Raw genomic sequence first — 12,993 nt, forward strand, 5'->3', positions numbered from 1 at the left:
GTGCAGTGGTTGCCTCACACCTCTGGGACCCGGGTTCGAGTCTCCGACTGGGTTACATGTGTGCGGAGTTTGCATGTTCTCCTCATGTCGTTGTGGGGTTTCCTCCGGGTACTCCGGTTTCCCCCCACAGTCCAAAAACATGCTGAGGCTAATTGGAGTTACTAAATTGCCCGTAGGTGTGCATGTGTGAGTGAATGGTGTGTGAGTGTGCCCTGCGATGGGCTGGCCCCCCATCCTGGGTTGTTCCCTGCCTCGTGCCCATTGTTTCCGGGATAGGCTCCGGACCCCCCGCGACCCAGTAGGATAAGCGGTTTGGAAGATGGATGGATGGATGGATGGGCTCCCGTTTCCTGTCCACAACATCAAATGTTCTTCCTACGCACCAATTCTGCCCAGTACCGCTACTCCCGCCGAGCAGCAGCGTACCGTGCGAACTCCCAGCATCCTAGTTCTTTGTACTTGAGCAAACCCTTAAAATGATGTTGAATAACGACTTACGAACATTTCAAATTACAAACGGCCGTTCAGAACGTATCTCATTCGTAAGTAGAGGAGCGTCTGTACACAGACAGAGACGTGTCACATGAGCACACATTACACAGAGAGAACAAGAACAGCAGAGAAGACAAGATAAGGAAAAAAATCATTCAAATACCAAATATATTGCAGTAACAGGATTGAAACCTGTAGGGGGCAGTGGCTGCAAACACATTAGCATAGATACCTGCGCCACTATGCTGAATGGCCACAGAGCATAGCAGAAAGCTGCATCTCAGAACAGGTCACAGCTAGATGCAAAGCAATTGTCTGATAGCCTGCCGACTCACCAAATGACAGTAGGAACATTTGGGAATTGCGGATAGTTGTAAGCATGTGAATCTCTGGAATTATCTGCATTTCTACATGAATGGTTCCTAAAATGTGATTTTACCATAACAATAATAATAATAATAATATTTTAAATGGCCGACATCCCATTCATCTACACCCACCTGTCCTATGCAGGGTTGTGGGGGGTCTGGAGCCTCTCAGAAACAATGGGTACAAGACAGGGAACAATCCAGCATGGGGCACCAACCCACCGCAGGACACATACACTGATGGACCATCTGGCAACTCTAATTCACCTTAGCTTGTTTTTAAGCTCGCGGAGAGGAAACACGAGAACATACAAACTCCACGAGACAGTCAGGGTCGAGACTGGAACCCTGGTCCTTGAGATACGAGGTAACAGGATTAACCACGAAACCATAAGATAAAGATCATCTATGGAAAGAGTATGTGATTCTATACCTTTTGTCAAAATATGGTCATCAGATTCAAGTGTTCTGATCAATTCAGGTCTAAGATTTACTTGACTCAACAAACAGGGAACTTCTTAGAGAGATTGATGTTAATAAAACACATTTGACAGGTTTGTGTTTAATATTGCTTTGGCTCTAGATCCAATCATGGATTGTAGTCTTTAATTTACTCATTGATTTACTCTTACTAAAAGCCGTGTTCTTAAATATGTCCTCTATCTAAGACAGACAGATCAATAGAGAAATTACGGTGTTTCTACTACCCTGTTGTCATATCTACTGTCCTATTTCCTGGTGTCCACCTCCAGGCTCAGACGCAGTATTATGGGATGGACTCTCAGACACGCAGTGTGCAGAGGGTGGGAAGCCCTCCTGATGAAACCTGGTTTTTATAAAACGATGATGCAAATCAATGAAATTCATGAGCTTCTTTCCTGGCAGCTCACAGCTGCAGACTGTTGGAAAGATGGACATGAGCGGCCAAACATCTCAGACTCAAGCAAACGGGTAATTATAACCTCGACGTTCAGCTGTTGGGCGTGAAACTGCGGGGAAGCGTGAGTGAGTCATCTTCTGTCGTGACACGGTGCAGAAGAACATACCAGGGATGGAGGGGCTTGTCCAGGTTCAGAATGGACCAGCTATCCTCACATTGAGCAGATGGAACCGCTATGGATATCAGTACACTGAAACCTTAAGGTGGAACCTCTATGGATGCCAACACACTGAAACCTTAAGGTGGAACCTCTATGGATGCCAACACACTGAAACCTTAAGGTAGAACCTCTATGGATGCCAACACACTGAAACCTTAAGGTGGAACCTCTATGGATGCCAACACACTGAAACCTTAAGGTGGAACCTCTATGGATGCCAACACACTGAAACCTTAAGGTGGAACCTCTATGGATGCCAACACACTGAAACCTTAAGGTGGAACCTCTATGGATGCCAACACACTGAAACCTTAAGGAGGAACCACTATGGATGCCAACACACTGAAACCTTAAGGAGGAACTCATGGATACCAGCACACTGAAACCTTAAGGAGGAACCACTATGGATGCCAACACACTGAAACCTTAAGGAGGAACTCATGGATACCAGCACACTGAAACCTTAAGGAGGAACCACTATGGATGCCAACACACTGAAACCTTAAGGAGGAACCACTATGGATGGCAACACACTGAAACCTTAAGGAGGAACTCTTATGAATACCAGCACACTGAAACCTTAAAGAATATCTCCTATGGAAATATTATTAGATTTTAGTATCCCTTTAAAGAGCAGGGCTGGGACTGACCCTGCATAGGATGCCAGTCCCTCGCAGGGAATTTATACACACACCCACGACACACATTCGCAGCCATACTGTATGGGTAAGTATCCTGACTGCAGAAAGCATCCCACGCAACACAGTGAGAACATGCAAACTCCACTCAGAGCGGAGGCTTGATTTAAATCTCAAAAACTGCCAGTGCAAAAGAACAGCGAGTTACCATAACTCTCCACCTCATATTTAGAAAAGCTGAAATTTTAGACATAACTGCAAGAGATTAAACAGCGAATGCCTTCATCTCCAAGTTAAAACACTCAAATATCGATCTTCGTTTCCATGTTGGCAATTACCGGTCTCCTTATGGCAAACATCAGTATCACAATGCATGAAACGGAGCACTGAACCAGCTCAAAGAAACGGAGCACTAGTGACAGCGAAAGTGCAGTCAATTTAGCGACTAGATATAGTGATTTTTTGGGACAAACTTTAGCCGACAACAGAAACAGAAATAAAGGCAAATGAGAAAAGTTTTATTGGAAATTCGGCAGTATTACTATACAGTGTGCGTGAGCAGAGAGCAGGAGAGAAGCAAACATGCAAAAGACAGACATCACCTGACACCAGGTAGAATGCAAATATCACCACAAGCCAGGGGCGCCGCTAGCAATTTTGGGCCCTATGACAAAATATGAGGTTGGCCCCCCCTACCACACCCATTCAGATCTCTGGGGGCCCCTAAAGGGCGTGGGCCCTTAGAATTGTCCCAACTTTCCCCCCCTTAGCGGCGCCCCTGCCACAAGCTTTCGCTACTTTCCAATGAAGTAGCTGGTGTCACTGCAGATGTAGGCTGCAACGTTTTAGGTTTTGCTGTACTGTGATATACAGTTTTCTTTTTAGCTAAACTAGGATAATAGGCGAACGTTATGAAAACGTGAGTCCTTACATTTCTCAAGTTCAGTAATGAATACTTAGTTAAAATTCCTAATGACTTCAGTGTTCAGATGCATTTTGGCTGGCATGGTGAGGCAATAAAAATCCTTTGGTCTGCAAGCATATAAAAGTATGTGAGAAATTAAAGACAATTAAAAACATTTGGAGAAAAAGAAAATCGCCCCACCTAAATTCATTAGCACGACACCTTTGAATTGTTGTACCAATTGTTGTCTCTGCATCTTAACCTAAAAGTCTCCATAAAACGATCGCGTGAATGTAGCTCACGCGATCCCCAGGCGACGCCCGAAAGCGTCCGGCGATGCGCACATCTCCCGGGGGAGGGTGGGGCTTCGGCTTCCGGCACTAATGGGATCCTTACATAAAGCAACAAGCGAGACGTGGAGGAAGGAGCCGCAGCAACCTGACACCACAGCGAACGTCATATACAACACATCTGAGTGTTTCATTCTGCAGAGACTCTGACTCAGATCCTGTGACCAAGGCTGTATTGAATGGCCATGAAATGAACCTATTCCAGTGCTGCATGCAGATCTTCAGCCTATAGAGTCAAATATATATTAGTTACTTTTAGCGTTTCACCGATTAAGCCAGGACTCTTTCTTACTAATAATTGTCACTAAAAGGCACAGAAGGAATGAAAATTAAACATGTTCACACAAGTAGCGGCTGGTGAAAAAATCCTGGTTGGGCTGACGTACCAATAAATTTCCCTCCCTAGTCCAGTATAAGTATTCAAATGAACAGTCAGAGAATGACAACAATTTCACAACCATAATTTAATTTCCTTAGTTGGCTGGGTGATATTTATTTCGGGCTTGCCGGGTCCCAGCTCCATAATGTGGATTTTTCCACCATCGTCCTTCTCGCAAAACGGTAATTCAATAACGATCTCACCGAACTTGGCCCTCAACTGTCGTCATCGCCATCATCTCTCTCTGGCTGACTGACCTGAGAGCGATCCAAAACTTTCCCGCGTTTTATGTAGGAGGGGCCAAATTTCCAGCGTCCCAAAACCATGTACTTCGGCGATTTTGATAGGCGAAAACTTAATTATATTTGCCTAGCAACCATACATGATTGGCTATTTCGCTGCACTTGTGGGGCGCTTGGATGAGCGGCCAAGAAGAGAAATGATTGGTGGAAATCTGTCGGTGGAAATTCACTATTGAATGACAGTCAGTTGGTGGAAATTAATGTTGTTTAAATAATTCAGATTTAATGTAGGCACACACTAATATATATATATATATATATATATATATATATATATATATATATAATTTATTTATTTTTTTCCCTTCCACCAGCCGCTACTGGTGAAAGTGCCAACCATGCAGGGGGCCCTCACATCATTAGGATAAGCGGTTTGGAAAATAGATGGATGGATATATGTATATATATATTTACCAAGCGTTTATGTTTTACGTAGATGAAAGACTTCGTTATTAAGATTAAATCTTTTCTGGTAAACACAAACATAATATAAATATAAACAACTTGTATTGCCCTCAGTCTGGAAAAAAGTGATATTTGAATTGCGCATTTGGATAGTAATCAGGTACATTTTATAATAACCTACTGAGGCAGATAAGTACATAGGAGTAAGTGTGATATGGGGGGGGCACAACTTCATAATTCAAATGTAAAAGTCTGTTTTAGGGAGGATAAATTAAGCCACATGAAATAATGGGGGGGTACATGCCACCCCAGGGGCTTCAGGGGGGCATAGAAATACGCCCCAAAAATCCCTCCCCCCCATTCAGCAAAATCAACTGCATGATTGAATATTGAAAGTGCCAAGCATGCAGGGGGCCCAAGGTGACATATCCTCCCAGGATGGGCCAGGATGTTTAGCTACTGCCGTGTAACACCCCTGTTCCATACCCCCCCTGATGCAGGGAAGCTAGTGGCAGCAAGACAGACATTATCAATTTTAAACTGCAGATTTTCAGGCGGTTACCTTAAACCCATAAAAACACGGCTCGTTCAACATGCACGTCTAACAAAGTGGAAAAGTTCAGTGTGGTGTCTAACGTCAATTTATCAGCCAGGTCTGGGCAGAAGGATCCTCAAAATACTGTACTTGAATTAACTAAATGTGGACCCTGCACTGCATGTTCTGCCCCCTCCCTGCATGATCTCCTAGTAAACATCTCCCAGAAGGCTTCGGCACTGGAGACGTAAGAACACTGAGAACTGGGCCAGGCTGATAAAAATACAGATTCTGTGGTGGATTTTCCAGATGCATTTCCAGGAGAAATGGCCTCCCTGCGTTTCCTTGATGTAAAGCAGTTGTGTTTGTGGACGTCTAGAATAAACATCATGTCAGGGCATCATGGAAACAACATTCCATTTCCAACGCAGAGGTGCCGTATGTCCCATCCTAGGGCATTTACCATCACTCAAACCATGATCTGCGTAGGGCCCCCTGTTGGCCACAATCAGTCACTACACTATTCGGTTCTGATAACAAGCTAGCTGGCTGTGATATTCTGACTCTCTAGCCATTTATTCAGTTTTTGAAAAATCTCAGGGGGTTGGGGGGGGGGGGTCTGAGGTGACGATCCTTGGGGACTATGAGGGGATGGTGAAACCTCGAGTAAGCATTTAATCGCAATGTGTATGCAACACGTATGACCTCATGTAGGGCATGTGCAAATGAACATGAAACGTGACATATGACATTTCTGGATGATATGTAAGACAGTCATTTAAGTATAACATAGCTGAAGTCAGAGGGTGGCACGTCCATACCTGATATCAGTGGCTGAGACATTTATATTTTATTTAGCAGATGCTTTTGTACAGAGTGATGTACTAGTGAAGGATCGACAGCAGGGTAACCAAGTGTCCCTGAAGCAATTTGCACCTTGATAAAGGGTCACGGGGTGACATTGTTACCGTCTTAGCTATGGGACTTGAACTCACAACCTAATGGATATGGGCACAGACCCCTAATCCCCTGAACTATACACACCCCTTCCAGTTAAGGATTGATAACTGAGACGGGTTTGAAGCGTCAGGACTCACGTGATGAGGAGCGAGGTGACGAAGAGTGCGCCAGCCAACGCGCTTCTCCGGCAATTGGCATTCTTCTTCTGCCGCTGGTGCATCTCACCGCCACAGTTCTCGCAGCAGCGGCACACGCAGAAGCAGAAGCCCACCAGTGGCATGAGCACCATGAAGAGCACACCCAGTGCTGCACACACCAGGAAGCCCATCTCATAGTGGGCGGCCTGCGGACACAGGAACAGGTGCGTAGCATCCCAGACAGTGACTGCTGTTACGGTATGCATATCAGTTAGCGTAGCATCCCGGACAGTGACTGCTGTTACAGTATGCATATCAGTTAGCGTAGCATCCCGGACAGTGATTGCGGTTACAGTATGCATATCAGTTAGCGTAGCATCCCGGACAGTGACTGCTGTTACAATATGCATATCAGTTAGCGTAGCGTCCCGGACAGTGACTGCTGTTACAGTATGTATATCAGCTAGCGTAGCGTCCCGAACAGTGACTGCTGTTACAGTATGCATATCAGCTAGCGTAGCATCCCAAACAGTGACTGCTATTACGTTACGCATATCAGCTACTGTAGGATCTAATACAACACAGACATCAGGTACTATAGGATCTATGATATGGACAGTAACTGCGGATACAGTACAGAAATTACAATGTAATGTGATGTTTACAGTAACTAGTGATGCAAGGTGTATAAAACACCCCTTAATTTAAACAGCTGAATTTTACTCACAATTATTTAAATGTGTAATAATATTCCACTGTAACAAATCTGATGTTTCTAGACCTGAAGCACTAACTCTGTAGCTCCAGACTTTATTTTGCAAAGCAACCCTGAAATGGCAAGACAGAAAAGCTTTTTTCGGAGAAAGGAGGGGACTGGGTGGGGTCAGCCACATGACCATGAGGGTCTACGTCAAAGCACCAGCAACCATAAAGTTAAAAGTATGACACTTTCAGCCTCATTCCTGAGCTATTTCTGAGCAGTTTCCTCAAAGCAATTTAATTCCTAATTTATTTAACCTAATTTCTTCAGTCTGAATTTATGTCACTTTTTCTAGTTTAAGGAAATAAACATGTAAACAAAATTTAAAATGTGATGCATCTATAGTCTCCTGCGCACATTTTGGATTGGAATCACAACAACTCAGTGTATTAGCAGAGATAAAATTAATAGCGTAACAGTTTATTTCATTATTAATAAGTGGAAAATTTCAAAGTGATAATCAAGTCCTAAGCATACTTTATAAAAAAACTGTCTACAGGGCTGATGGGAAGTGGGGGGAAGGCAGGAAGATAAGCAAGACAGTTTGGAGGGGGAGCAGTGAGCATTCAGTGTTACCTGGAGCATCAGAACAACGTTCTCTGGCTGAGGAGGGCGGAGGAAGGCACATGCAGCGGCATGCGGGGGGAGAGAGCATTGTTATCAGGTGGGAGAGAGAGAGACAGAGGAGAGAATGAGAGAGAGAGAGAGAGAGAAAGAGAGAGAGAAAGACAGAGAGAATGAGAGACTTGACTTTTAAAAACCCTTTATTGTTACAAAAACACAAACACCAGTAAAAAAAAATTCACAAAACAACACACATCGCTCAAATCCACAAAAGCCATAAATGCCACACCCCTTTTAACATATAGCCACACCCTTTTAAACAAATAGCCACGCCCCTTTAACCAAATGACCATGCCCTTTCAACAAATAGCCACACCCCATTTAACAAATAGCCACACCCCGTTTAACAAATGGCCACGCCCTTTTAACAAATGGCTACACTCTTTTCAACAAATAGCCACGCCCCTTCACATTTTTAGCACTATCCCCTGATCATCAACAAGTTCACACAACACCCACCCTGTCCCCATACAGTCGAGAAGTGTGGGTCAGCAAAGAGTACGAGCATCATCGCCACCAGCCCACCAGTACAAACTTACAGTAGGATCTGTCGATCCAGCTCCTCTTAGCCGAATCAGCCAAACCACAAGCTTGGCCTGAGCCCCCAAAAAAGTTTAACATACACAATTTACCCTTCTCACATGCCTTGTATCTCAGATCATAAATAAACAAACTATCAGAGAAATCCGCCCCGAACCCACCTCACACACCTCAAAAAAGACAGACAGACAGAGAGAAAGACAGCGATAAAGAAAGAGACAGAGAGAATGAGAGATACAGAGAGAAAAACAAACAGAAAGAGAGAGAGAGAGAGAGAGAGAGATCACAGCTCAGGCATCAGACGAAATGGCCACAAGCACGGATTTTGGCCAAGATAGAGGCAGTATGCAGGGAGGGCCTTTCTGTAAGACGGCCAAATTAGCATGAATCACTGCAGTCAGGCATCCTGCTCTCTGTCCTTTCTTTCATATAAATACTGTCCTATGTATCCAAAGGTGGATTAACTTACCTGAGGCCCCTGACTGACATCAGCACTGACACTCAGGTGTGACCGATGCAGCCGTTGTGTTCGTCCCGAGGTGGGCTGGGGCCCGGGGCCCGGGGCCCGGGGGGTTACAGCCCAGAACGGCCTTCACATTAACCTGCCCCTGCATCTGTCCTATCGCAGTGCTCATTTTACGGGATATTTCTGTCTTCAAACGGCAACATCATAATTGTCCTTGAACAGACATCGGAATCATATCGGCTGAAAGGTGACACATTTAAGGGGCAGGATCTGGCCCGATTGTGGTTCATGGTGGACAGCGACGCCATTACCTTGCTGTACTGGGACTGGAGGTCTCCCCGGACGAGCTGGACGATGATATCTGCAAGGGAGAGGAGAGCAAGCACAGCGTGTAGTGGCAGGGGGTTTAATGCGAGGGCCGGGCTCCTCACAGGAGAGGGAGACCGGCAAACATGTTCTCATTAATTATCAGGTAGGATTAATTAGTGCTCACAGTCAAAGTTGCTCAAAATCACACAAAACCGTGACATGTTATCTGAAAAGTTATTCTTGTTTCAAATGCAAACTGTGACATAAATGAAAGCTCAACATGGATATCTATTACCACACAGAGTACACCCCCATATGTTCAGAATGGGTCATTCCAAAAGACTGTACGCAACCCCATATGCTGAGAATGGGAAATTCCAAAGGACATTACATGCTCCCTGATGGTCAGAATGAGTCTTTCTAGTGAAGGTTTGGGCAGACATGCACACAGCCTTGCACTGTGGCACCTGATCAGACGTGCTAATGAGCCGTGAGGCCAGCAGTAACAGGAGAAGAGGAGAGTGCTGGCATGCTGAAGTGAGAGACGCTGTACGCTCAGGCCCCCCCCGAGGACACCCTATACCAGTGTTTCCCAATTCGGTCCTCAAGGGGCCCAAAGACAGTCCACGTTTTTTTCTCTCTCTCCCCGGAACGTGTCGTTCTTCCCAAGCAATCTGAGCCCCCAGTGCTGTTAGCATGCCGATGTGAGCGGCACCTTTCTCTGGCGTAACGAGCCGCGCAGCGAGTTGTACGGGACGACATCAATAGCCGAATAACATTAGGCTAAATCTATACATTACGCCGACTTCTGTACTGAACTGAGCGACTGTGTTGGGGTGGGGGTGTGTGTGCAGGGGAGGTTTTAAAGCTCAGCACCTAATTTGAGCTTGTAAAGAAGAAACAGGATCGGCCACGCCTTCGTCTGACCGAGCGCCACATCGCTGCGGCTCTGAAGGACTCCCTGTCGCCGGGGTCCGCACCTCATGCTGATTATCCAGGTGGGGGTTTCATCCCCCTCAACATCAAGCCTGTCGTGAGGGAATGCCGAGCCAGACCCTGCGTTTGCTTCACAGCCCATTGAAATGCCTCGCTGGAGACCCCCCGTTGCCCCAGTGGGAAGCGGCTTCGCTTCTGCCCCCAGCTGGGGGTTTGGTTACGGAATTTGCAAGCTCTTCCCAGCTGGCAGATAATCAAAGCTGACGTACGGTATGAATTAAAGGAGTATAAGACAGCGAAAAGCAGTCAGGATGTGAGACTGACGCGCAGCATTCTGCCATGATCTGTGTTGGCTTACCCTGCAAGTGAGCTGTGTTTTGTGGTGGTTATGGGTGCGAGGCAGGGGGAAGGAAGGCAGCCCCCTCATATCCGGGGCCCGGCTGACAGCACCTCCTATCAGATGTCGAACTTCCTTAACATGCCATTTACTCTTCATTCCACAATGTATCGGCACTGCTTACCATCCCATAAACCTGCCATCCTCAGCAGGGATCATATCGCCGTTTTCCAGCATTACTACGTGTTGTGTTTTCGGACACAATTTCAGGATGTTTAAACAATCCCCCACCCCCCGTTTACAGCTTATCCAACCCGACAAGCAGACACTTCGTTAGGAGCAGTTAACGAAGAATGACAGGAATCATCCATAGCAAAACACAAGTAGGATTGCTCCTGTGAAACAAATGCATTAAGCAATAATATGTCTTTTTCTGTGAACAGGTTGTAAATAGACTTTTATTATTTAATTAGCCATGTGGGTTTGGAGTCAATTCAGGAATTAACTCAACAGTTCAAGTTCAAACAAGGAAATGGAATTGAACAAATAGGAACTAGAATTCAGTTCTGTGAAATTCTGTCTAATTCCATCTATTTAGCCATTTCTGCCCATTTATTTGAGATTACATGTAGTGATATGTGGACAAAAGTACTGGGAGTTAATTATTCAGACCCATTATCACAGGTGTATAAAATCAAGCACCAAGCCATGCGGTCAGCTTTACAAACACTCCTGAAAGAACGGGTCATTCTGAAGAGCTCAGTGGATTCATGTGTGGTCCTGTCAAAGGGTGCCACCTTTGCAATAAGTCAGTTTGTGAAATTCCTTCCCTGCTAGATATTCCATAGTCAGCTGTAAGTGGCATTAATGAAAAGTGGAAGCATTTAGGAACAACAGAATCTCAGCCAGTGTCAGACCAGGTAAAATAAGAGCGGGGTCACTGCTGAGGGGCTTAGTGTGTAGAAGTCACCAACAATCTGTCGACTCAATAACGGCAGAGTTCCAAACTTCCTCTGGCATTAATTGGAGCACAAACAGTGTGTGATGGGAGTGTCATGGAATGGGCTGCATGCAGGTCTCACATCACCAAGTGTCGGATGGAGTGGTGTAAGGTGGAGCGATGAATCTCTGTCTGTCAGTGATGGATGAGTCTGGGTTTGGCAGATGCCAGGAGAACGTTACCTGTCTAACTGTATTATACCAACTCTATGGTTTGGTGGAGGAGGGATAATGGTCTGGGGATGTTTGTCAGGGGTTGGGCTGGGCCCCTTAGTTCCAGGGAAGGGAACTCTTAATGCTTCAGCGTACCAAGACATTTTGGACAAGTCTATAGTCAGGCCCCTCGATATCGCGCACATGCGCGCGGCAGGATCATGGGGGCCCCTCGATATCGCACGCGGGGCAGGATTGGGGGGGCCCCCTCGATATCGCCCGGCAGGATCAGGTAATGGCTACCTTGTCTGATGCTGGTACCTGTCTAGATGTGAAGCTAATACTCAGTACAGAGGGAAGACAGATGTCGTCTTGGCTATTCTGCCAGACGCTTCCCTGACGACCTGGTTTACATTCCTGTTCCTCTCTAGCCCTCAAGCACGCTGAACCAGAGAGCAGAGAGGCCGTCTGCCAGCTGTGAAATCAGCCTGTCCATAGCAGAAAGCCTGCGGTGGGCTCTCCGTGCCTCTAACCGTGGATCCTTCACAAGCTAAATCACCTCTGTTTTATATCCAGACACATTTAAAGGGGTCTTAGAAACGGCAAGCAATGCAGCTCTGTGCTGATTGGCTTCCACCTTACACAAGAGCCAATAGAGAGCCAGCTGTGATGTCAATGACTGTGGGAAGGAGTCCAGGTGACTCAATTGATGGGATTACAATTGCAGCGTAGCAGCCAATCATCTCCCTCCATCTCTCTACCTGAGTGAAACGCAGGACACGGGTTTGTCGGTGATGAAATTTGCTGGGATTGCCGACAGAGATTCACAGACTGATGTTACATGTTGATGAAACATCGATCTGCGGGGGCCAGATTTAATAATGAATTATAAAAATGTCGCAGGCCGGCAGTTATTGACCTGTTATACGTGCTGAATGAGCTGACCAAGTCTCTTGTTCTCCACTGAGGAAAATGACCGATCATCCGGTGTGACCATCTCCATTATCACAGTAGCTGAACCTTTACCTTTGATGGTGCTCACTTTGAATATCGATAAGGCTTAAAAATTGGCCGGTAATGATGGCGTGTTAACTGATATATTACGCATCTCTACATATCGTTTGTTCCTTTTTTATAAAGGCAATATGTAATGGAAAATAATGGTAAAGAGCTAAATGTATTGCTGAAGAACAAGGCCTGTCCTGGGTGTTCTGGTGCGAGATTCTGCGGACCGCGCCTCACCTTTTTGTCGATTCATTTATACTAAAAGCCTTTCAGTAGCACAACACAACTGGCTGC

The 12,993-nt window shown here is 45.7% G+C and overlaps 1 protein-coding gene and 1 long non-coding RNA gene across 8 annotated transcripts in view; both read right to left on the reverse strand.

Annotated features, from left to right (window-relative positions):
• The window catches only part of LOC125704602 (prominin-1-A-like), a 41,876-nt gene that overhangs the window by 18,488 nt on the left and 10,395 nt on the right, over nucleotides 1-12,993 (reverse strand). For 6 of the 7 annotated variants that reach the window (XR_007381191.1, XR_007381192.1, XM_048970391.1 and 3 more), the window contains exons 2-4: nucleotides 9,272-9,321; nucleotides 7,907-7,933; nucleotides 6,571-6,776 (exon numbers count right to left, since the gene is read on the reverse strand). Coding sequence is in view for 5 of the 7 variants with exons in the window: in XM_048970391.1 (XP_048826348.1) it covers nucleotides 6,571-6,776; nucleotides 7,907-7,933; nucleotides 9,272-9,321 (283 nt within the window). In the remaining 2 variants the exon portion in view is untranslated. The remainder of the gene's footprint in view (nucleotides 1-6,570; nucleotides 6,777-7,906; nucleotides 7,934-9,271; nucleotides 9,322-12,993) is intronic. The other variant, XM_048970388.1, reaches the window with a different exon arrangement.
• LOC125704606 (uncharacterized) lies at nucleotides 1,027-2,440 on the reverse strand. Its single transcript, XR_007381193.1, has 3 exons — nucleotides 2,347-2,440; nucleotides 2,089-2,231; nucleotides 1,027-2,049 (listed from the first exon to the last, which is right to left on the reverse strand). It is a non-coding gene; the product is annotated as an uncharacterized LOC125704606 (long non-coding RNA).

Source organism: Brienomyrus brachyistius, chromosome 12 (assembly GCF_023856365.1).
Source record: "Brienomyrus brachyistius isolate T26 chromosome 12, BBRACH_0.4, whole genome shotgun sequence".
Lineage (NCBI taxonomy): Eukaryota > Metazoa > Chordata > Actinopteri > Osteoglossiformes > Mormyridae > Brienomyrus > Brienomyrus brachyistius.